The 25,938-nt window shown below is 43.5% G+C and overlaps 1 protein-coding gene across 2 annotated transcripts in view; it reads left to right on the top strand.

The window, feature by feature from the left end:
* Positions 1-708: 708 nt before the first annotated feature.
* The window catches only part of LOC129831980 (replication protein A 70 kDa DNA-binding subunit-like), a 67,088-nt gene continuing 41,858 nt past the window's right edge, over positions 709-25,938 (top strand). The window contains exons 1-12 of one of the 2 annotated variants that reach the window (XM_055895668.1): positions 710-889; positions 1,098-1,148; positions 1,404-1,482; positions 2,883-2,991; positions 3,199-3,287; positions 3,441-3,512; positions 6,565-6,694; positions 7,044-7,146; positions 7,236-7,304; positions 7,622-7,814; positions 16,932-17,068; positions 21,475-21,623. In XM_055895668.1, the coding sequence (XP_055751643.1) occupies positions 857-889; positions 1,098-1,148; positions 1,404-1,482; positions 2,883-2,991; positions 3,199-3,287; positions 3,441-3,512; positions 6,565-6,694; positions 7,044-7,146; positions 7,236-7,304; positions 7,622-7,814; positions 16,932-17,068; positions 21,475-21,623 (1,214 nt within the window). In that variant the 5' untranslated portion in view covers positions 710-856. Of the gene's footprint in view, positions 890-1,097; positions 1,149-1,403; positions 1,483-2,882; positions 2,992-3,198; positions 3,288-3,440; positions 3,513-6,564; positions 6,695-7,043; positions 7,147-7,235; positions 7,305-7,621; positions 7,815-16,931; positions 17,069-21,474; positions 21,624-25,938 lie in introns of both variants that reach the window. The other variant, XM_055895669.1, reaches the window with a different exon arrangement.

Here is a 25,938-nt window from a genome sequence, read left to right as displayed (position 1 = left end):
ACATGCTTATTATTTATAATTTGTCAAATATTTATTAGCTAATAATTTCTATAAAATTGTTAAAGTCGCTCAATCTTGAAATAAAACGGCAAACATTATTAATCGGTGACTGAAATTTCGCGCTACGTGATATTCACTTCCGGACTTGGAGAGCGCTCAAAGCGTTGTAGACCGCCCCTCTGATTAACGGGGCGTGGTTTTGGCGTTGGGAAAAAGAAAATACGCGCTCTGTGTTGACCGCAATGCGTAAGAAGTAGAAATGCCCTGACTTTTGCAGAACCGTATCACAGTAAATACTGCATAGCCAATGCAGAGGTCAGACTGAACATGAATCGCCTTTAAATCCGTCCGTTTTTCTTCAACAAAGATGTTGTTCATAAATGTTAAAAAAAAGATAATAAATGTTGTTCATAAATGTTGCAGGATTTGCAGGACATCTAATAAAAGGAGCAGCTATTCATACAACAGTTATTTTGTGTCTTCTTATAAAACAATTTTAGACATTGTAACGCCGACTATATAAACACTTTTTTTATTTTCACGTTTAACCAAACGCACGTTCCATAGAGGCACGTTGGCTCGGCAACCTGGTCTAAGGTCAGTTTCACGTTTTATCCCCTGCTGCTAAAGGTGGGTTTCGCGAGTGTAAACTGATCCAAGATCTATAAGAGAAACCGGAAGGCTAAGCAGTAAATTACGCAATGACGTTATGAACAGTTCGCGCGTTTAGGGATACATTTGGCGCCACAGACACAACACAGAGGAAGCACTGTCACTGTAGAAGTGAGATTGTCCTCTCCGAGTTCGCTTTAAAACGTACATTTTCACTCTACATAGCTATAAACTCAGCCTCAACATGACTAACATGCTGACAATGGGAGCGATAGAGGTAGGTGGGGCATTTTATGACATCCCAGAAAGCATGTAAACAAAGTTTACCTAGCATCGAGAAACATGGTTTTCGGACAGGGACTAACGTTACACGGAGTGCTGCTGCTGCTGAATGCTTTGTTGAGTTAGCTAGCCAGCCAGCCACAATGCTAGCTAACTAGATATATTTGCCATCTGTCTCAAGCTGTTTTCTGCTTTTTCAACAGGCTCTAACCAAAGGCTCTAATGATTTACCAAACCCCATTCTTCAATTAGTGGTAAGTATGAGTGTATGTTCTTGTGGAAGTAGAGAATTAGTTGGCCAAGTTACTGTAGGCCAACTGTAGAAGAATGGCTACTGGCCTGGTCAACAGCTAGCTAGCTAACTTGGACAGTATCGACCCATGTTTTAGAGACCAACATTTAAGTCAAGGATATTCACCAAGATGGTAATACGGATTTGGACCACTGCTAGATTTGTCGAAATTGGCCAATATGATTTCGACCGCACTCCTATATTCATCTTCTTTCAGAACATCCGTAAAATTGATGGAGGCAGTGGACCAACCCGCTTTCGTCTGATGATGAGTGATGGACAGCACTCAATGTCCTGTGAGTAGAACTATTCAAAATCCACTCCACCACCTGTTCAAAGTACACACAGAAATGGTTGTATGGCACGAGGCAGGTGACCATGACAGGTAGCAAATGCATAGCATTGCTTTGTAGTAGTGGCATATTAATGCAGTTTTTGCAAGGTTACAACTGTATTATTTTTACACACACACACAAACAGTAAATATCAAATTGAGGTAATATAGGTGGGGTAAAGTGACTATGCATAGTTAATAAACAGCGAGAAGCAGCAGTGTTTTAAACAAAATATGTACGTTTTAAGGGGTGAATGCAAATAGTCCGGGTAGTCATTTGATTAGATGTTCAGGAGTCTTATGGCTTAGGGGTAGAAGCTGTTTAGAAGCCTCTTGGACCTAGACTTGGCGCTCTGGTACCGCTTGCCGTGTGGTAGCCGAGAGAACAGGGTGTCTGGAGTATTTGACCATTTTTAGGGCCTTCCTCTGACACTGCCTGGTATAGAGGTCCTGGATGGCTGAAAGCTTGGCCCCAGTGATGTACTGGGCTGTATGCACTACCCTCTGTAGCGCCTTGCGGTCAGTTGCTGAGCAGTTGCCATACCAAGCGGTGATGCAACCAGTCAGGATGCTCAAGGTATCCGTGTAAATTAAAAGTCAAGGATATTCATAATGGAAATGTTAGACCTGCCAAATTAAGCTTTTGAGAAATTGCACCCCATTGTTTTAAATCCATATTGCGTGCAATAGTCGTAATCCGAATTACACAGGAGGTAGACTAAAAAGACAACAGGGCAAATTAAAAGTTATTTTAGTCCTTCTCCATAGTCTCACCCAGAAAATATCAAGGTAAATAGCTGACCTAAGCAACGGGGCACTTTGGAGTGTTTTATGCTGTGGATGTGTTTTATGCTGTGGATGTGTTTTATGCTGTGGATGTGTTTTATGCTGTGGATGTGTTTTATGCTGTGGATTTCCTGGGGCTGACCAGCAGGAGGTAGTCAGGATTCAGTAAAATTAATAGAGAGTTGGAAATCAAAGAAAAATAATACATTTCTTCCTTTTAATTTGACAACGTTTAAGAAGTGTTGTGATACCATACAGTCATGAAAAAAAATGTATATTTTAAGACCTATTTAGAAACATATTTTTGGGATCTAAATTGATCCTCATCCCAGACTAAACTGGGCTCTGTTCCATGTTTACTAACAAGGATGGCATGTTATTTGGAACTGTGTGTGGAGGGGGAGGGTTAGTTGGGAGATGCATATCATCATCAAATAGACAAGACAGACTAGCACAAGCAATGGCCATGTGCAGTGGATGTGCAGCACTTGGCCGTCCTCTACTGCACTGCCCATGTGCTTGTTGGTCTGTCTTGTCCCTAACATCTCTCCTATCGTCTCCCAATCCCTCCTGTAGCGTTCATGCTCTCCACCCAACTCAACCCAATGGCTGAGGACAACCGACTGGCCCCAAACTGTATCTGTCAGCTGAAGAGGAACGTGACCAATGTCCTAAAGGATGGACGGTATGGTGCTTCTGTCTTTTGATGTTTTCCTACAGAATGACAAACCCTTTTCTTTCCATTTTTAAACTTTAAGAGCTGTCAGTATGGACACACAATGGATATGCACATACACACTTTTTGTTGTTTGAATATCAACCATGTGTTTAGTCTTTGGAATATAATTTACAATGCAATTGTTCATCTGTTTATTGCTGGTCTTCTGTTCAGGCGTGTGGTGATCATATTAGACATGGAGGTGGTGAAGTCTGCTGATGAGGTGGCTGGAAAGATCGGAGAGCCCACGCCTTACGTGGAAGGCGAGTCTTCATCCCATACTCCATCACCATATCATAAGGCTTAGGGGGAGTGAAGATGAACAAATGTTTGAATCCAGACATGCATATAACCTACAATGTTGAATGTGCAGCTTACTTGAGTTTTTACCTTTCACTCCCTCACCTCCCTTGCAGGTCAGAGTAAAGCCCCACAGTCAGCCCCCAATCCCTCAGTCCACCCCCTGCAGTCCCAGAATGGAAATTATGGTAAACAATTCCAGATCACCCACTGTGCTTTTAAATCTAATGCCTTTTCATATCCTGTAGCAGGATTTTAATTGAGAGATTGGGTCATTAATGGACTGTATTCTCAAGATAAATTCCGAATGTTTTGCAGCTATATTCATTCCTAGTGGGTTCGAAGGTTGCAAAACACTTCAATATAGGTTATTGGATAGGTAATTTCATTTGTTTCTGGTAGATGGCAACATTTATGCAAAATGGACAAATCTTGGTTAAAATCCTCAGCTCTACTGAACATATGACACTTCTACTTTATTTGTCAGAATGCTTAGCTAAAAAACATTTGCCTCTTGTGTATATTGTCATCTGTAGCGTTCTACTGATCTTACTAAGATGGTGGTTGACCAATGTGATTCTGTTAAACACAAAATACTAGGTCTATATTCTGTCTCCTCTTTGTTGCAAATACGGTGTTAAAATCAGTCTTAGAGAGAATGTATAAAACAGACATGCTGCTGGTGAACCATCTGTACGTCACACTGGTTATTTCCAGTAGTCCAGATGTGCTCATCAGTCAGACTATAAATCTGGTTTTGAATTGGATATGATCTGAATATACATTACTATTGTCTTTTATAAGTTTCAGCTCCTTACATTTGTCATTTTGCAGACACTCTTATTCAGAGCAACTTACAGTGCATACATTTTCATACTTTTTTCATATGGGTCCCCCATGGGAATCGAACCCACAACCCTGGTGCATGCGCCATGCTCTATCAACTGAGCTACACGGGACTAACTTAATCTTAACTTCGACAGTTCACTTTTCATCAAGTAATTAGCTAAGCAATTAGTACTGGATTAAAATGGTAATCATGCCATGAGAGATAACATGCTACTGACATTGATTCCAAAATATACATACAGTACCAGTCAAATGTTTGTACACACCAACTCATTCAAGGGTTTTTCTTTATTTTTTTACTATTTTCTACCTTGTAAATAACACACATGGAATCATGAAGTAACCAAAAGTGTTAAACAAATCAAAATATATTTTAGGTTCTTCAAAGTAGCCACCCTTTACCTTGACAACTTTGCACACTCTTGGCATTCTCTCAACCAGCTTCACTTGGAATACTTTTCCAACAGTCTTGAAGGAGTTCCCACATATGCTGAGCACCTGTTGGCTGCTTTTCCTTCACTCTGTGGTCCAACTCATTCTAAACCATCTTAATTGGGTTGAGGTCGGGTGATTTGTGGATGTCAGGTCATCTGATGCAGCACTCCATCACTCTCCTTCTAGGTCAAATAGCCCTTACACAGCCTGGAGGTATGTTTTGGGTCATTGTACTGTTGAAAAACAGATGATATTCCCACTAGGCGCAAACCAGATGGGAACACATATCACTGCAGAATGCTGTGGTAGCCGTGCTGGTTACGTTTGCCTTGAATTCTAAATATATCACTGACAGTGTCACCAACAAAGCACCCCCACACTACCACCACCTCCATTCTTCACGGTGGGAACCACACATGCAGAGATCATCTGTAAACCTACTCCGTGTCTCACAAAGATCAATAATCTCATCAGACCAAAGGACAGATTTCCACCGGTCCAATGTCTCTTCTTATTGGTGTCCTTTTAGTAGCTGTTTCTTTGCAGCATTTTGACCACGTAGGTCTGATTTTCACACAGTCTCTGAACAGTTGATGTTGAGATGTCTGTTACTTGAACTCTGTGAAGCATTTATTTGGGCTGCAATTTCTGAGGCTGGTAACTCTAATGAACTCTGGGTCTTCCTTTCCTGTGGCGGTCCTCATGAGAGCCAGTTTCATCACAGTGCTTGATGGTTTTTGCGACTGCACTTGAAGAAACTTTCAAAGTTCTTGAAATGTTCCAGATTGACTGACTTTCATGTCATAAAGTAATGACGGACTGTCATTTCTCTTTGCTTATTTGAGCTGTTCTTGCCATAATAAGAAAAACAAAAGTATATTTTATATTTGTGAAACTTTTTTGTGGTTAATACATGATTCCATATGTGTTATTTAATAGTTTGTCTTCACTATTATTCTACAATGTAGAAAATAGTATAAATAAAGAAAAACCCTTGAATGAGTAGGTGTGTCCAAACATCTAAACATCAGACTGGTACTGTGTATTTAGTTATTCTACTTGAATTTCGCTTTTAAATTATTATTTTTAATACATAATCTCACTAAATAGCTAAAAGAAGAAGGGTGCAGGTAACTAAATAAATGTTAATCATCTCTCGTGACAAACATTTCTAATCAGTGTTTAAGCAGGGATTTCATGAAAATATGCATGGCTAAAGGAAGGGTTTCTTAGTGCTAACCTACAGTATCATAGTATATTTTGTGAACCATGACAGATGAACTCTTAGCCCAATCTATGACTTTAGGAGCTTATCTTATGGTCTGGGTCATAGGTATTCATCACACTAAACTGGTGTTAGGGAATTGAAGTAGTGATGGTGAGCTTCATCCTCCTCATCAGCACAGTTGTTATTGTTCAGTTGTGTGGCTGTGCTGTGCTGCTGGATCTGGGGGCTTAATTACTAGAAATGCAGTTGTTGGCAAAGTTGACACTTTGAACTGTAATCCACGGTGTGAGACGCACACAAATCAAATGTGCAGTTAGCGCTTGTCCGAACAGAGAACCCTCAGTCAGGCCGTATGCACCAATCTCCTGTGGGAAGAGCAGCTTTGGTTTGTTATTTCACACTTCTGTCTGCTTTGAGTCTGTGATACATGAATCATCTCTCACTAAAACACCATCTCACAGACTCACAACTTAGTTGGTCTTGGGGGGTTGTCTCCTCTCTCCTACTCTCCCAAATCTACCGCAATAAATCGGCTACTCTTCCTGATTTTAAGTTTTTCTGTTATGTGAGACTACTCTCATGAAGTGAGAATAACAGTGATCAGGGAGTTTGTTTAATTCAGCCCTGATAAGTTATGGATGTCTATTTTGTTGAGTTTGCCACTCTCACTGCTCTTTTTATATGCACCAATAGCTCCTCTGTTCTCTCATTTCCCTATCTATCATAAGGCACCATGAACAAAGGTCCCAGCAGAGAGTTTGGGGGGAAGAAGGCCATGCCTCCGTCTGCAATGCCCAGCACTCCTGGTGGATCCTCCAAAGTCGTGCCCATCGCCAGCCTCAACCCCTACCAGTCAAAGTGAGTAGTCTTCTTATACCCGTCTATGGTTGCGTCCCAAATAGCACTGTATTCTCAATATAGTGTTCTACTTTAAAGTAGTGCACTATATAGGGAATGGGTGCCTTTTGGGATGCAGCCTATCACTTTGGCGAACATCTCAAACAACATGATCTCTTGCCCAAATGTTTATTCTTAAGTCATGATAATCCTGTTGTACCATACTCTTTAGTCTTAGAATGGAATAATGACCGTTTGATTTATATTTGGGGATGTTTTTGTGATTTATTCCATAGATAGTTGGTCAAGGTATTTTCAAGGAATAGAGGTCCATCCAACAGCAACATAAACATTGGTTATTTTCTGTCAGGTGGACCATCCGAGCACGTGTCACCAACAAGAGCGGCATCCGCACCTGGAGCAACTCTCGTGGTGACGGCAAGCTGTTCTCTATGGAGATTGTGGATGAAAGTGTGAGTAACCCTTTCTGTTTGCATTTTCTCATGTTGCTGTATTGGATCGTGTGGAGCTAGTCCGTTGCTGACTGTGTGTGTTGATGCAGGGAGAGATCAGAGTGACTGCCTTTACCCAGGAGGTGGACAAGTTCTACAGCATCATCGAGACTGGCAAGGTGAGAGGAACTGCCTCCTATTAAGGATGCTTATCCACCATATGCTTGTCATTTTCACAGATTTGGGTCAACTGAGTAATTCATCTCAGTGTCCTATTGCCAATACTTTTTGATTTGTACTATGTTCTGAATTTGATATGATTTGGTGTAATGAGATGATGAATTATTCTCTCCAAATTGAGTCAGGACAGTAGCAAAATGATCCTCTGCTACAGATCCTCTGCCAGGCTTGATTTAGCTCCTACATCAATATTCAGCTGAAATGAATCTGTGCCCAAATCTACTTTAGATTTAAACCTACTTTTATTCATGTCCAGGTGTTCTACATCTCCAAGGGATCACTGAAGATCGCCAACAAGCAGTACTCGTCCCTGAAGAATGACTATGAGATGACCCTAAATGGAGAGTCCACTATCATCCCCTGTGAGGACACCCAGGATGTTCCCATGGTGCAGTGCAACTTCGTCTCCATCGCTGACCTGGAGGCCCGAGAAAAGGACGCCATTTTGGGTAAGGTGCAGGTGTAGCAAGGGAGGAACAAAGGGGAAGGGTGGTCCAGGCAGGGCTGGCGGGGCGTGATAACCGTCATTAACAACAGACTTAGCTTATTATTTTTCTATCATAGGGATGGATGCTACGGCAGCAGAGGGTTGTGCAGGGGTGGATTAGGTAATTATGAGAGCAGGGATAAAAGTAATTAATAATGCTGGTGGCTTGTGGCGCAGATTGACTTTGGGCCTTATGGCAGAGCCCGGAGAGGAGGGAGAATAAGAAACCATAGCCAGCATCCCAAATGGCAGTGCACTAGCTGTGACCTATATGGCTCCGGTCATAAGTAGTGCACTATGTAGAGAATAGGATGCCGTTTGGACTCATCCCTAGTTGTAATGATGGTAATAGCAGGCATCAGCCCAGCCAGCCCTGTGATGTTGAAGATCTCTTCTTAATCATGCTTAAATTAGTTGTAACCTAACAACGACTGAATGAATTAAGATGGCAGAGAGAATATGTAGCTCCCAAATGACACCCTATTCCCTATACAGTGCACTACTATATAGGGTGCAGGGGCACAGGTTAGTTGAGGTAATATGTACATGTAGGTAGAGGTAAAGTGATAATAAACAGAGTAGCAGCAGTGTACAAATGAGGGGGGTGTCAATGCAAATAGTCCGGGTAGTCATTTGGTTTGCTGTTCAGGAGTTTTATGGCTTAGGGGGACCTAGACTTGGCACTCCGGTACTGTTTGCCGTGCAGTAGCAGAGAGAACAGTCTGTGACTGGAGTCTTTGGCAATTTTTAGGTCCTTCCTCTGACACCACCTGGTATAGAGGTCCTAGATGGCAGGACGCTTGGCCCCAGTGATATACTGGGCCGTACGCACTACCCTCTAGTGCCTTGCGGTCGGAGGCTGAGCAGTTGCCATACCAGGCCGGTAATGCAACCAGTCAGGATGCTCTCGATGGTGCAGCTGTAGAACTTTTTGAGGAACTGAGGACCCATGCCAAATCTTTTCAATCTCCTGAGGGGGAATAGTTGTTGTTGTGCCCTCTTCACAAGTGTCTTGTTGTGTTTGGAGCATGACAGTTCGTTGGTGATGTGGACACCAAGGAACTTGAAGCTCTCAACCAGCTACACTACAGCCCCGTCGATGAGAATGGGGGCGTGTTCGGCCCTCCTTTTCCTGTAGTTGACAATCATCCCCCCTTGATCACGTTGCGGGAGAGGTTGTTATCCTGGCACCACACTGCCAGTTCTCTGATCTTCTCCCTGTAGGCTGTCCCATCATTGTCGGTGATCAGGCCTACCACTTGTGTTGTCAGCAAACTTAATGATGGTGTTGGAGTCTTGCTTGGCCATGCAGTCATGTGTGGACAGGGAGTACAGGAGGCACCCCTGAGGGGCCTCCATGTTGAGGGTCAGCGTGGCAGATGTGTTGTTACCTACCCTTAGCACCTGGGGGCGGCCCGTCAGGAAGTCCAGGATCCAGTTGCAGAGGGAGGTGTTTAGTCCCAGGGTCCTTAGCTTAGTGATGAGCTTTGAGGGCACTATGGTGTTGAACGCTGAGCTGTAGTCCATGAGCATCCTCACATAGGTGTTCCATTTGTCCAGGTGGGAAAGGGCAGTCTGGAGGGCATTAACGGTTGGGGCGGTATGTAAATTGTAGTGGGTCTAGGGTTTCTGCTATAATGGTGTTGATGTGAGCCATGACCAGCCTTTCAAAGCATTTCATGACTACAGACATGAGTGGTATGGGCCAGTAGTCATTTAGGCAGGTTATCTTGGTGTTCTTGGACACAGGGACTATAGTGGTCTGCTTGAAAAATGTTGGTATTACAGACTCGGTCAGGGAGAGTTTGAAAATGTCAGGGAAGACACTTGCTAGTTGGTTAGCGCATGCTCGGAGTACACGTCCTGGTAATCCTCTGGCCTTGTGAATGTTGACCTGTTTTTGAAGGTCTTACTCACATTGGCTATGGAGAGCGTGGTCACACAGTCGTATGGAACATCTTGTGGTCTCATGCATGTTTCAGTGTTGCTTGCCTCGAAGTGTGCATAGAAGTCATTTAGCTCGACTGGTAGGCTCGTATCACTGTGCAGCTCGCGGCTGTGCTTCCTTTTTGTAGTCCATAATATTTTGCAAGCCCTGCCACATCCGACGAGCATTGGAGCCAGTGTAGTAGGATTCAATCTTAGTCCTGTATGGAGATGAAACGGTATGAAAATCTCATATCACGATTATAGTGACATGATCACGGTTATCAGTATTATCGCAGTATTGTTAAAATGTGCTGGAGATGTTTATAAAGTACTGATACACACACTGAAATCATGTCACCAAGTTTTATATTGTAAACCAACAAATACAGTTAGCAGCACTATGCACGTTTTGTGTGCCAAATCATTAAAATATTAACATTAAAGATGGCACCATGTGGCCATGAGACGTTTCCCTCGTGCAGGTTTAAATGAACACAACCTTAAGTAAGCAAATCAAATAAACAAACAACAAATGCAATTAGCAGCACTCACTTTGTAGTGAGGCACAGCAACCATCAGCCTCAGAAAGCCAGGCCTCTCAACAATTTGAAATGACATGTCCTTTGCAATGATATATAAAAGGGCTGCAGTGAGGTCTTGACATTTTTTGATGTGGGTGCATAAGCAGCCTGCCTTTTTTAAATGCTTGCTCAGTGTCTGTGACAACTGTAGACGAGGAGGGACAGGTAGCAGCACTGGGTTTGCCTAACAAGGGAATAGCAAATGTTTTATTATTATTCACATCTTCTGTGTTGCATTTGAGTATATGCAATGACCCCATGCACAATTTACATAAATGCAATTTAGTCTTAAGAAGACAGTGATAGTAATTGCAATGAGCACAACAATTTGACTTGCTATAGTGTTTCTCTCGTTGGAGTACTCACAACCAAGTCGACGTCTGTCGGATTTTAAATGAACAAAATATGTTGGTTGGGTGACTAAACTACATAACGTGTTATCGTGTGCAATGGGTGAATAGTCTGCAGACAGCAGCAGAACAACGTGTAGTGGTTTTACAACAGTAGGTAACACTGAACGCTTCAGTTTACGTTATTGACAAGCTACTAGCAAGTTAGACAGACAAAGCATGACATTTTCCCCCGTTTCGAAGTCCCCACTTCATGCATGGAGCTAAAAGTTAACTTGCCTTGCATTCGCTATAAAGTAGTGGGAAGTTTTGCCCCCTTTCGCAGCGATTATTATTTATGCTTTTGCGTGTTCTGCAGACGGGGTGACCATCTTCAATTAAGTTTCCCTCCGCAGTCTTGTAAAACCCAAAATACGACCACACTTCTAATTTGGTCCTCTTAGAAGGCTGAAAAATCTCCCGAGCGCTGTCACTGCCTTCCGCCATGTTTTCACACACAACAAAACCCAAGTTCCATGCTGCGCCTGCGTCAGACTGTTGCTAATTTTGGTTGATGCTGGATAGTATTTACCGTGAGTTTTTCAAACCGTGGTAATCAAACACGGTTTTAATGATAATTCAAATTTGAAACGGTAATACTAATCGTAGGGAATTTTATCGTGAAACCAGTAACCGTTTCATCCCTAGTCCTGTATTGACGCTTTCCCTGTTTGATGGTTGGTCGGAGAGTATAGCGTGGTTTGTTATAAGCGTCCGGGTTAGAGTCCCGCTCCTTGAAAGCGGCAGCTCTACGCTTTAGCTCAGTGAGGATGTTGCCTGTAAACGTGCACTTATTGATGAAGCCAATGACTGATGTGGTGTACTCAATGCCATCGGAAGAATCCAGGAACCATTTGGGACGCAGCCATAAAATTGTAATGTCACTGATAACATCTTATTAGCTTTGGCCCCCTGGCAGGAATACATGGCTATGCATCAGCTCACCCTGATAGAAGCAGGTTAACATGAATCTATACTCAGGATAAATTAGCAGCAACGTCGATTTTGTTTTATTTTTGTTTCCCATTCCTATACATACATCATGATAAACATTAGTAATGCATGTGCCATGTGACCAGGAGATGCTGAATAGGCAGTGACCTCACACTTAATCTGAACAGGATAAATTGTCCCATTTCCCTGAATGAATGTGTTGTGGAGAACTGTAGGACCTTGAGTGACCCAGGAGAATCACACACGATCAATATTTATATGTGGAAATGTCATTTATTTCGAATGGGTGTTTGTCTCTGACTTATTCCATAGATAGTTGGTCAAGGTCTTTTCAAGCACTTGTGTTGGGCAATTACATAGTACGGTCAACCTGAGCATGAAAAAACGTAATCTTATTTCCTAATTAAACTACTTTCATTTTTATCTTGAATGTGTGTATTTTGAAGTACAGACTACAGTTGGCCTTTGTTTTCCAAATGTAGTGTTATTGTTACTATAATGTAGGATACAAAGTTTAAAAAAAAAGTTTAGTCAGATTTCATAGCTTTTGGCAATGGCTGTGTTTCTGATCGAGTCAGAAGGTTAATAAAACAATATCAAACACATTTTAGTCCATTGAGTGCTAAGATAGAACGCTGTTTGGGCAGGAAGTGGCACATCGTAATGTTTTTGAAGTAAAGTTATTGTAGATGGTTTTGAGTATAATTTGAGTAAGACATAAAAACTATGAAATTACACACGTGTAGTAACCAAAAACCGGTTAAACAAATCAAAATGTTATATTTGACTCTTCAAATAGCCACTATTTTGCCTTGACAGCTTTACACTCTCTTAGCATTATCTCAACCAGCTTCATGAGATAGTCATCTGGAATGCATTTCAATTAACAGTTGTGCCTTGTTAAAAGTTAATTTGTGGAATTTCTTTCCTTCATGCGTTTGAGCCAATCAGTTGCGTTGTGACAAGGTAGGGGTGGTATATAGAAGATGGCCCTATTTGGTAGAAGAGTGAGTCCACATTATGTCAAGAACAGCTCAAATAAGCAAAGACAAATGACAGTCCATCATTACTTTAAGACATGAGGGTCAGTCATTCCGGAAAATTACAAGAACTTTGAAAGTTCGGTCAAGTGCAGTCGATAAATCTACGGTGATCGAGAATAAGCATTTTTCTACGGCCGGCCATCCTTTCCACCTGGCTACCCCTACCCCGGCCAACAGCTCTGCCCCCGCCCCCCCCCCCCCCCACCCCCCCCCCCCCCGCAGCAACTTTCCCAAGCCCCCCCCTGCTTCTCTTTCACCCAAATCCAGATAGCTGATGTTCTGAAAGCGCTGCAAAATCTGGACCGCTACACATCAGCTGGGCTAGACCGAAACTCTTACAGACCTATATCCATCCTGCTCTGCCTTTCTAAAGTCTTCGAAAGCCAAGTTAACAGATCACCGACCATTTTGAATCCCACTGTACCTTCTCCACTATGCAATCTGGTTTCCGAGCTGGTCATGGGTCATCAGCCACGCTCAAGGTCCATCGATAAAAGACAGTACTGTGCAGCAGTCTTTATCGAACTGGCCAAGGCTTTCGGCTCTGTCAATCACTGCATTCTTATCGGCAGACTCAACAGCCTTGGTTTCTCAAATGACTGCCTCGCCTGGTTCACCAACTACTTCTCAGACAGAGTTCAGTGTGTCAAGTTGGAGGACCTGTTGTCCGGACCTCTAGCAGTCTCTATGGGGGTGCCACAGGGTTTAAATCTCGGGCTGACTCTTTTCTCTGTATACAATGGGGAGAACAAGTATTTGATACACTGCCGATTTTGCAGGTTTTCCTACTTACAAAGCATGTAGAGGTCTGTAATTTTTATCGAAGGTACACTTCAACTGTGAGAGACGGAAAATCCGGAAAATCACATTGTATGATTTAAGTAATTAATTTGCATTTTATTGCATTGCATAAGTATTTGATCACCTACCAACCAGTAAGAATTCCGGCTCACAGACCTGTTCGTTTTTCTTTAAGAAGCCCTCCTGTTCCACTCATTACCTGTATTAACTGCACCTGTTTGAACTCATTACCTGTATAAAAGACACCTGTCCACACACTCAATCAAACAGACTCCAACCTCTCCACAATGGCCAAGACCAGAGAGCTGTGTAAGGACATCAGGGATAAAATTGTAGACCTGCACAAGGCTGGGATGGGCTACAGGACAATAGGCAAGCAGCTTGGTGAGAAGGCAACAACTGTTGGCGCAATTATTAGAAAATCGGTCTGGGGCTCCATGCAAGATCTCACCTCGTGGGGCATCAATGATCATGAAGGATCAGCCCAGAACTACACGGTAGGATCTGGTCAATGACCTGAAGAGAGCTGGGAGCACAGTCTCAAAACCATTAGTAACACACTACGCCGTCATGGATTAAAATCCTGTAGCGCACGCAAGGTCCCCCTGCTCAAGCCAGCGCATGTCCAGGCCCGTCGGAAGTTTGCCAATGACCATCTGGATGATCCAGAGGAGGAATGGGAGACGGTCATGTGGTCTGATGAGACAAAAATAGAGCTTTTTGTTCTAAACTCCACTCGCCGTGTTTGGAGGACGAAGAAGGATGAGTACAACCCCAAGAACACCATCCCAACCGTGAAGCATGGAGGTGGAAACATCATTCTTTGGGGATGCTTTTCTGCAAAGGGGACAGGACGACTGCACCGTATTGAGGGGAGGATGGATGGGGCCATGTATCGTGAGATCTTGGCCAACAACATCCTTCCCTCAGTAAGAGCATTGAAGATGGGTCGTGGCTGGGTCTTCCAGCATGACAACGACCCAAAACACACAGCCAGGGCAACTAAGGAGTGGCTCCGTAAGAAGCATCGCAAGGTCCTGGAGTAGCCTAGCCAGTCTCCAGTCCTGAACCCAATAGAAAATCTTTGGAGGGAGCTGAAAGTCCGTATTGCCCAGCGACAGCCCCGAAACGTGAAGGATCTGGAGAAGGTCTGTATGGAGGAGTGAGCCAAAATCCCTGCTGCAGTGTGTGCAAACCTGGTCAAGAACTACAGGAAACGTATGATCTCTGTAATTGCAAACAAAGGTTTCTGTACCAAATATTAAGTTCTGCTTTTCTGATGTATCAAATACTTATGTCATGCAATAAAATGCAAATTAATTACTTAAAAATCATACAATGTGATTTTCTGGATCTTTGCTTTAGATTCCGTCTCTCACAGTTGAAGTGTACCTATGATAAAAAAATACAGACCTCTACATGCTTTGTAAGTAAGAAACACTGCCGATTTTGCAGGTTATCAAATACTTGTTCTCCCAACTGTATATCAATGATGTAGCAAAAACCATCAAGCGGTATGATGAAACTGGTTCTCATGAGGACCGCCACAGGAAAGGAAGACCCAAAGATACCTCTGCTGCTCATTTGAATTCGCAGCCTCAGAAATTGCAGCCCAAATGTTTCACGGAGTTCAAGTAACAGTGATATCTCAACATTAACTGTTTAGAGGAGACTGCGTGTAATCCGGTCTTCACGGTTGAATTTCTGCAAAGAAACCACTACTCAAGGACACCAATAAGAAGAGCCTTGCTTGGGCCAAGAAACACCAGCAATGGACATTAGACCGGTTGAAATCTGTCATTTGGTCTGATAAATGCAAATTAGAGATTTTTGGTTCCAACCACTATGTCTTTGTGAGATGTGGAGTAGGTGAACGGATGATCTCTGCGTATGTGGTTCCCACCGTGAAGCGAGGTGTGGTGGTGTGGGCGTGCTTTGCTGGTGAAACTGTCAGTGATTTATTTAGAATTCAAGGCACACTTAACCAGCATGGCGTCCACAGTACTCTGCAGAGATACGCCGTCCCATCTGGTTTGCACTTAGTGGGACTAACATTTTGTTTTTAAACAGGACAATGACCCAACACACCTCCAGGCTATGTAAGGGCAATTTGATCAAGAAGGAGAGTGATGGAGTGCTGCATCAGATGACTTCAACCCAATTGCGATGGTTTGGGATGAGTTTGACCGCAGAGTGAAGGAAAAGCAGCCAACAAGTGCTCAGCATATGTGGAACTCCTTCAAGACTGTTGGATAAGTATTCCAGGTGATTCTGGTTGAGGGAATGCCAAGAGTGTGCAAAGCTGTCAAGGTAAAGGGTGGCTGCTTTGAAGAATCTCAAATATATTTTGATTTGACACTATTTTTCACTCCTACATGATTCCATATGTGTTCTTTCATAGTTTTGTTGTTTTCACTATTATTCTACAATGTAGAAAATAGTAAAAATCAAGGAACTCAATGTAGGTGTTCAAACGTTTGACTGGTACTGTATATATGATGTTAATATTTTCATCATTGTTTTTTTGTGTAGCCAAGCCTTCCTTTCAAAGTGTCTGTTTATATTTTACCGTAAGACTTTGAGATTCAGACTTTTTCCTATGTGTCTGTTTTCCCAAAAATGACTGTCCTTTTCCTTCACATCCGTAACGCAAGTTGTTATTCTGTTACTTCAAAGTGATATTATTTATCACTTGTAATTTTGTTTACACTTCCCCTATAAGGGTTCTACAAAAATACACCGAATTCTGTTTAGAGTACATAAAGAGTTGACTGCTTTCAGTTCATGTAAAAAAAAAAAAAAAATTATAATAAAAATTTAAATAAATAAAAAATTCAGACAGTGATAAAATAAACAATGAATAGGCTACATCCATCAGGCTGGGAGAGACTGATGAGCGGCAGTGTTAGAGAGCATCACACTGACTGATCTATAAATGATTTTTATTTGAGCTTCCATCCAGAGTTACTTACAGGAGCAATTAGGGTTAAGTGCCTTGCTCAAGGGCACATCGACAGGTTTTTCACATAGTTGGCTCGGGGAATTAAACCAGTGACCTTTTGGTTACTGGCCCACCGCTCTTAACCGCTAGGCTACCTGCTGCCCCATGAGGATAATTATTTAGGACGTATAGTGACTTTTAGATCAGTCAGTGTGTCTGACTTCAATGGGGTGGAATTTGACCTCAAACGAGACCGTAGTCTACTCTACTCATGATTTCACCTGTGTTTAAAATGCATTCAACTATCTATGGACATTCCACATACGTGATCAATACTTATAATATATGTGTCTGTGTTTTATTCTGGGTCACTCAAGGTTCTCCATAGTAATGCTGCTCATAGTCTACTGTGCTAATGAGTTGATCGTGTGTGTTTTCCAGATGTGATTGGAGTGTGTAAGAGTGTGGCTGACGTGACCCGCCTCACCACCAAGAACAACCGTGAGGTCTCCAAGAGGACGCTCAACCTGATGGACCAGTCTGGTAAACTGGTGGAGGTCACCCTGTGGGGAGAAGAGGTGAGGACCGGGGGATAGACACAAGCACAGCCATATAGATGGTCTATATGCGTTTGGACACAAGGGGACAGTCCTGCTGGATAAAGAGAGGATGAAAGTCACTTTCTTTCATGCTGGGTGACATGCTGAAGCGCCTTCATGATTTGTGTCCTGTCAGCCAGTGTCCCAGGAAGGGGTACAGTACACCTCTCCTAATTGAAAAGGTGTTGTGAGCTGTATGCCTCCCTGTGTTTGGAAATGTCTGTTAAGCAATTTGAATAGGCAGAGGAGATTTGAGCAGTGGGCTCTCTCTCTGTGGGTTTAATAGAAGCTGATGTGGTTGAAGTCACTGAGTAAATACCATGTCACATTGTGATGAAAGAACCCAGCTCCAGCAGTTGATTTTATACGTAGCCGTGGCTATGCTTAGTTTGCCTCCATTTCTTTCATTCTAACAACTACAACACAATGTTCCCTCTTTGTTTGTGCTGCAGATATCCCCTATCCAGGGGTCTTGCAGAGGTACACAACATGTATAGTTCATAAAGAACAATAAGCTTTAGTAAATACAGAATTGCATTTAATATTTTTCACTTTCTTTCTTCCCCACTGCTGATACTTTTGGCCATGTAGTGTATGTGGACAGCTGCTCGTCGAACATCTCATTCCAAAATCAAGGTCATTGATATGCAGTTGGTTTCCCCCCCTTTGCTGTTATAACAGCCTCCACTCTTCTGGGAAGGCTTTCCACTAGATGTTGGAAAATTGCTAAAGGTACGCCGTTTAGCCACGAGCGTTAGTGAGGTCAAGTTCTTCTACACCGGTCTTGACAAACCATTTCTGTATGGACCTCGCTTTGTGCACGGGGGCATTGTCTTGCTGAAACAGAAAAGGGCCTTCCCCAAACTGTTGCCACAAAGTTATACGCACAGAATCGTCTAGAATGTCATTTTATGCTGTAGAATTAAGATAATTCCAGTGAAGGGATAAGGGGCCTAGCTCAAACCATGAAAAATAGCCCCAAAACATTCCTCCTCCACCAAACTTTACAGTTGGCACTATGTATTGGTGCAGGTTGTTCTGGAATCCGCCAAACCAAGATTTGTCAGTTGGACTGCCAGATGGTGAAGCGTGATTCAACACCAGAGAATGTGTTTTCACTCCAGAGAAGCTTTACACCACTCCAGCCGACGCTTGGCATAGCGATCTTAGGCTTGTGTGCGGCTGCTCGGCCATGGAAACCCATTTCATGAAGCTCCCGACGGACGGTTTTTGTGCTGACATTGCTTCGAGGCAGTTTTGAACTTGCTTGTGAGTGTTGCAAGGACAGGCGCTTTTTTTGTGTGTATTTTTCACGCGCTTCAGCACTCGGTGGTCCGTTTTGTGAGCTTGTGTGGCCTACCACCTTTGTCGCTGAGCCATTGTTGCTCATAGACATTTCCACTTCACACTAACAGCACTTACAGTTGACTGGGGCAGCTCTAGCAGGGCCGAAATTTGAGGAACTGACTTGTTGGAATGGTGGCATCCTATGACGGTGCCACGTTGAAAGTCACTGAGCTCTTCAGTAAGGCAATTCTACTGACAATGTTTGTCTATGGAGATTGCATGGCTGTGTGCACGATTTTATACACCTGTCAGCAACGGGTGTGGCTGAAATAGCCAAATCCACAAATTTGAATGGCTGTCCACATACATTTGGCCATGTAGTTTTGCACATAAAGTGTATCTTTTATGTATCATTTATCGCCCTCCAGGTTCCCTTGGAGAGTTCATCAATGAGCTTGACGCCCTGATAAGCTCCTTTCCTGAGGATGGCTCACCTCTCACAGTTCTGGGTGACTTTAACCTCCCCATGTCTACCTTTGACTCATTCCTCTCTGCCTCCTTCTTTCCACTCCTCTCCTCTTTTGACCTCACCCTCTCACCTTCCCCCCCTACTCACAAGGCAGGCAATACGCTTGACCTCATCTTTACTAGATGCTGTTCTTCCACTAATCTCATTGCAACTCCCCTCCAAGTCTCCGACCACTACCTTGTATCCTTTTCCCTCTCGCTCTCATCCAACACTTCCCACACTGCCCCTACTCGGATGGTATCGCGCCGTCCCAACCTTCGCTCTCTCTCCCCCGCTACTCTCTCCTCTTCCATCCTATCATCTCTTCCCTCTGCTCAAACCTTCTCCAACCTATCTCCTGATTCTGCCTCCTCTCCTCCCTTTCTGCATCCTTTAACTCTCTATGTCCCCTATCCTCCAGGCCGGCTCGGTCCTCCCCTCCTGCTCCGTGGCTCGACGACTCATTGCGAGCTCACAGAACAGGGCTCCGGGCAGCCGAGCGGAAATGGAGGAAAACTCGCCTCCCTGCGGACCTGGCATCCTTTCACTCCCTCCTCTCTACCTTCTCCTCTTCTGTCTCTGCTGCTAAAGCCAATTTCTACCACTCTAAATTCCAAGCATCTGCCTCTAACCCTAGGAAGCTCTTTGCCACCTTCTCCTCCCTCCTGAATCCTCCTCCCCCTCCTCCCCCCTCCTCCCTCTCTGCTGATGACTTCGTCAACCATTTTGAAAAGAAGGTCGATGACATCCGATCCTCGTTTGCTAAGTCAAACGACACCGCTGGTTCTGCTCACACTGCCCTACCCTGTGCTTTGACCTCTTTCTCCCCTCTCTCTCCAGATGAAATCTCGCGTCTTGTGACGGCCGGCCGCCCAACAACCTGCCCGCTTGACCCTATCCCCTCCTCTCTTCTCCAGACCATTTCCGGAGACCTTCTCCCTTACCTCATCTCGCTCATCAACTCATCCTTGACCGCTGGCTACGTCCCTTCCGTCTTCAAGAGAGCGAGAGTTGCACCCCTTCTGAAAAAACCTACACTCGATCCCTCCGATGTCAACAACTACAGAGCAGTATCCCTTCTTTCTTTTCTCTCAAACTCTTGAACGTGCCGTCCTTGGCCAGCTCTCCTGCTATCTCTCTCAGAATGACCTTCTTGATCCAAATCAGTCAGGTTTCAAGACTAGTCATTCAACTGAGACTGCTCTTCTCTGTGTCACGGAGGCGCTCCGCACTGCTAAAGCTAACTCTCTCTCCTCTGCTCTCATCCTTCTAGACCTATCGGCTGCCTTTGATACTGTGAACCATCAGATCCTCCTCTCCACCCTCTCCGAGCTGGGCATCTCCGGCGCGGCCCACGCTTGGATTGCGTCCTACCTGACAGGTCGCTCCTACCAGGTGGCGTGGCGAGAATCTGTCTCCGCACCACGTGCTCTCACCACTGGTGTCCCCCAGGGCTCTGTTCTAGGCCCTCTCCTATTCTCGCTATACACCAAGTCACTTGGCTCTGTCATATCCTCACATGGTCTCTCCTATCATTGCTATGCAGACGACACACAATTAATCTTCTCCTTTCCCCCCTCTGATAACCAGGTGGTGAATCGCATCTCTGCATGTCTGGCAGACATATCAGTGTGGATGACGGATCACCACCTCAAGCTGAACCTCGGCAAGACGGAGCTGCTCTTCCTCCCGGGGAAGGACTGCCCGTTCCATGATCTCGCCATCACGGTTGACAACTCCATTGTGTCCTCCTCCCAGAGTGCTAAGAACCTTGGCGTGATCCTGGACAACACCCTGTCGTTCTCAACTAACATCAAGGCGGTGACCCGTTCCTGTAGGTTCATGCTCTACAACATTCGCAGAGTACGACCCTGCCTCACGCAGGAAGCGGCGCAGGTCCTAATCCAGGCACTTGTCATCTCCCGTCTGGATTACTGCAACTCGCTGTTGGCTGGGCTCCCTGCCTGTGCCATTAAACCCCTACAACTCATTCAGAACGCCGCAGCCCGTCTGGTGTTCAACTTTCCCAAGTTCTCTCACGTCACCCCGCTCCTCTGCTCTCTCCACTGGCTTCCAGTTGAAGCTCGCATCCGCTACAAGACCATGGTGCTTGCCTACGGAGCTGTGAGGGGAACGGCACCTCCGTACCTTCAGGCTCTGATCAGGCCCTACACCCAAACAAGGGCACTGCGTTCATCCACCTCTGGCCTGCTCGCCTCCCTACCTCTGAGGAAGTACAGTTCCCGCTCAGCCCAGTCAAAACTGTTCGCTGCTCTGGCACCCCAATGGTGGAACAAACTCCCTCACGACGCCAGGTCAGCGGAGTCAATCACCACCTTCCGGAGACACCTGAAACCCCACCTCTTTAAGGAATACCTAGGATAGGATAAAGTAATCCTTCTAACCCCCCCCCCCCCCCCCCTTAAAAGAGTTAGATGCACTATTGTAAAGTGGTTGTTCCACTGGATATCATAAGGTGAATGCACCAATTTGTAAGTCGCTCTGGATAAGAGCGTCTGCTAAATGACTTAAATGTAATGTAGATGTATCTTGTTGGTATCCTCAGTCAACCTATCTGTTCTATTTGCAGGCAGAGAACTTTGATGGCTCTGGGCAGCCCATCTTGGCCATCAAAGGGGCCAAGCTGTCGGACTATGGGGGAAGATCTCTGTCTGCTTCGTTCAGCAGCACCGTCATGGTCAACCCCGACATCCCTGAGGCATACAAGCTGCGGGGCTGGTAAGTGTCTCTCTCTTGTCTGGAGCCACATAGCTTTAGGTGCTAAAGGCCTCTGTACCCAGGCTGTTCTTGTATATGTATGGTGCTGCTATTAGGTCATATTTTTGGTTCGAAGACCTGGAGTGAATCTCTCACATCCTCTGCTCCACCGCTGAGAGAATTCTAAAGGACTTAAAACCTGTTTGGGCTGCAAGCCCGAATTCGGTACGACAATGACAACAGCTGCAGGGCGCGAAATTCAAAATCTATTTTTTAAAAATATTTAACTTTTACACATTAACAAGTCCAATACAGCATTTGAAAGATAAACATCTTGTCAATCCAGCCAACATGTCCGATTTTTTAAAATGTTTTACAGAGAAAACACCACATATATTTATGTTAGCTCACCACCAAATACAAAAGTGGACAGACACGTATGGATATGATTATGAAGTATGAATTATGATTGAAGTAGCATGCACAAGCCAACCGAAATAAACTAAAACCAACCTAAAGAGCCCAGAAAAAACTACCTCAGATGACAGTCATATAACATGTTACACAATAAATCTATGTTTTGTTCATAAAAAGTGCATATTTTAGCTATAAATCAGTTTTACATTGATGCTACCCAAAAATGCTAACACATAGCTAGAGTCTGAATCCAGACGGGAGTAGCCAGAGAAAATACATACACCAACGTTGGCTACTAATTACACCTCATAAAACATTTCAGAAAAACATATGGTGGATAACTAATGAAAGACAGATATCGTGTGAATAAAGCCAACATTTCCGATTTTTGAAGTGTTTTACAGCGAAAACACAATATATCGTTATATTAGCTAACAACATAAGCTAGCATAAGGCAGCATTGATTCTAGTCAAGCGCTAGCCTAGCACAGTTAGCAGAGTTAGCATACAACAGTTCGACAGATATATGAAAAAGCATCCCAAATTGGGTCCTTATCTTTGTTGATATTCCATCAGAATGTTGTAACGGGGTCCAATGTCCAGTAGAGTCTTTAGTTGGGTTCCAGAACGAATTATTTCCCTCTTTGGTTAGCAGGCACGATAGCATTGCGGCGCTACACAGCGTTTCTTCAAAAAATTCTTCCGTCGTATCACATCTAAAGTCCAGAATAAATTGCAATAATATAATTAAAGTATATTGAAAAAACATACTTTAGGATGATTTTGTGACATGTATCAAATAATATCGTAGTCAGACATCATATTCACCGTTATCTACCTTGTTCCAGAAGCCGAGACCAAATTATCCTTCGCGCCCGGAATTTTTTTTTAACTGCGCAGGTCTCACAAGAAGGTGTGTTATTCAGTCCATGGACGAGATATTCGACTCCTTTCAATTCTCACTTCCGCATTACAGCCTGACGAACGCCTGTGACGTGTCCCTATGGTCCTAAGTCAAATGGCCTTTTATAGAGAAGGTCTTAAAGAGACACATCGCATTTTGGAAAACTCAATTCGGCTGGGAAAATGGCTGTAAAAATATTTCTGTTCGACTTAGAGAAACAATTCAAACCTTTTTAGAAACTACAGACTGTTATCTATCCAACAGTAGTAAATATATGCATATTGGAAAATAAAAAGTTTCTTAGGAGGCCGTTTGAAAATGTGCACACATTTTCCAGTTTTTTCAATATTCAGCTTGCAGCCCAAACAGGTTAAAGGAATTTGAATGTTAAATATCAGATCCCCAAACTGAGAGTGTGCGTGCTCCAGCTTGGTTCGTCAAGATTAGCCTACCTCCATTAGTGAAGATGTGGGAGGAGGTGACTTCAATTAAGCGTTACATATGAATGCAAATCATTCTTTATCTGCGGAAAATGTCTTTTTCCCTTCTAATCTGCCCTTCAAAGAAGCAACAAATAACGGGTGCAGCTCTCCAGACCACAGAGTTTGATTGTGGTGTTGGGAGCATTTGTGTTTTTAGCATGTTGATGGGCAGAACATAAATATTTCATATTAATGACAATAACAACTACATTGAAAAAATATTTGTAAGTAAACCTAAAGCCTATATTTTATTGGAACAAATATAGTGAATGTCGGCACAGATTTTGTTAGTATGTGAGAGTAGTTATTTGGGTAAAGAGGTAGTTGGTAGCACATCCACATGCAGTGGTTTAAGATGGTATACACAGAAGAACAGGCCCCTCTGTTATCCATTGAAGATCCCCTATTGGCTGCTCCAGCAAAGCAATGGCAAAACAGTTACTATGACTCATGCTTTCATCTTTTCTTTGCATTGTCTTGCCAATTCCCGTTATTCATTACCTAAATAATGTTATTCACTCTGTACCATATCCCAAAATAAATACTCAGCTTTTCCAATCTCATATCTAGTTTGGAAGCTAGGCAGCAGTTTTGTGTTTAACCTCTCTGGGATATGTGGGAAGGTAGCGTCCCACCTGGCCAACATCCAGTGAAAATGCGGAGCGCCAAATTCAAATAAATTACTATAAAAATTAAACTTTCATGAAATCACACATTCAATATACCAAATTGAAGCTACACTTGTTGTGAATCCAGCCAACGTGTCAGATTTCAAAAATGCTTTAGGGCGAAAGCAAACAATGCTATTATCTGAGGATAGCACCCCAGCTAACAATCACAGACCATCATATTTCAACCCTCCCGGCGCGACACAAAACGCAGAAATAAAGATAGAATTCATGCGTTACCTTTGACGAGCTTCTTCTGTTGGCACTCCAATATGTCCCATAAACATCACAAATGGTCCTTTTTGTTTGATTAATTCCGTCGACATATATCCAAAATGTCCATTTATTTGGCTCGTTTGATCCAGAAAAACACTGGTTCCAACTTGCACAACGTGACTACAAAATATCTCAAGTTACCTGTAAGCTTTGTCCAAACATTTCAAACTACTTTTGTAATGAAACTTTAGGTATTTTATTACGTAAATAATCAATAAAATTGAAGACTGGATGATCTGTGTTCAATACCGGAGGAAAACCAATGTGTAGCATGCTTTCGGGTCACGCGCCTCTAACAAACAGTCCACTTCACTGGAGCCTCATTCTGAACATGGCTACTTCTTCATTTCTCAAAGGAAATGACTAAAGACTGTTGACATCCAGTGGAAGCGATAGGAACTGCAGGAAGGTCCCTTTAGAAATCTGGATTTCCAATGAAAACCCATTGAAAAGAGTTACCTCAACAACAAAAAATCTCAATGGTTTGTCCTCGGGGTTTTGCCTGCCAAATAAGTTATGTTATAGTCACAGACATAATTCAAACCATTTTAGAAACTTCTGAGTGTTTTCTATCCAATATATCTGGGACTGAGTAGGAGGCAGTTTACTCTGGGCACGCTTTTCATCCAAATGTGAAAATGCTGCCCCCTATCCTAGAGAAGTTAAATTGATATCAAAGCCATGTCTTGTTAATGGCTGGTTAGAAGCATAAAATTGAATCTTGTAATTCAAAGGGATTGATGGAGGAGGTGGGGTGATCATAGGGACTGAAGGGACAATCATTGCTCCTATTTAACCTTCACCTCAGCTTTCTGGCACCTTGATTGATCTGTCCATCCATCTTCTACATCCTCTTCTCTTCTGCTCCACTCTGACAACAGACCAGGCCTCCCAGTCAGAAATTGAAGGCAAAATGTCTCAAAAGTGGAGATCCAATCGATTCTCACCCAAGGTGCTTTATTTTATTTACCTTCCAACAGCAACACCGGCCCCACACTCCACAGGGAAATAAGATGAAAGGAGGCTGAGGAATGAAAGGGGAAAGGACCCAATAACAATTCCAATTTATATTCTGGCACGTCCCGTGTGTCTTGACATGTGCTCAAATTCCACTTTCCTGTGCCTTGAAAAAAAGTTGGGCCGCCTTAATTATTTTTGAGCAGATCAGAAGCCTTGGTCTGCATAATGAGAGAAGTGAAATGTGACTACATAGCAGGAGGGAGAGAGGGGTGGCAAGTCAACACAATATCCTAATTTCTGCCACTTGGTGTCTTGGCTGGGGTGATTTCTTTACAGAATTAGGACCAGTTGGGTATTTTGAATGATATTTGGTCATTACAAAGAGGTCATTCTCCAAACATAATGTGGTAGGAGTGTTACATGCTTTTCGACCATTGTCTAAGTGGTAGCCTGTCTCAAGCATTTTGCATTATATCGTATAGCTTGTTTACCAATATGTCATTGGATAATGATGTGGATGTAGTGGAGAGACAATGTGAATCTTCCACCTGCTCACTTCAACAACGCAGGTGTTCCACTCCCACACCCTCTGAGCTGTGGGAGCTTCCTTCACTTTCTCGGATGTGTCT

The sequence above is a fragment of the Salvelinus fontinalis genome, chromosome 33 (assembly GCF_029448725.1).
Source record: "Salvelinus fontinalis isolate EN_2023a chromosome 33, ASM2944872v1, whole genome shotgun sequence".
Lineage (NCBI taxonomy): Eukaryota > Metazoa > Chordata > Actinopteri > Salmoniformes > Salmonidae > Salvelinus > Salvelinus fontinalis.
The sequence above is the reverse complement of the archived record's forward strand: the minus strand, read 5'-3'. Positions and strand labels throughout refer to the sequence as shown.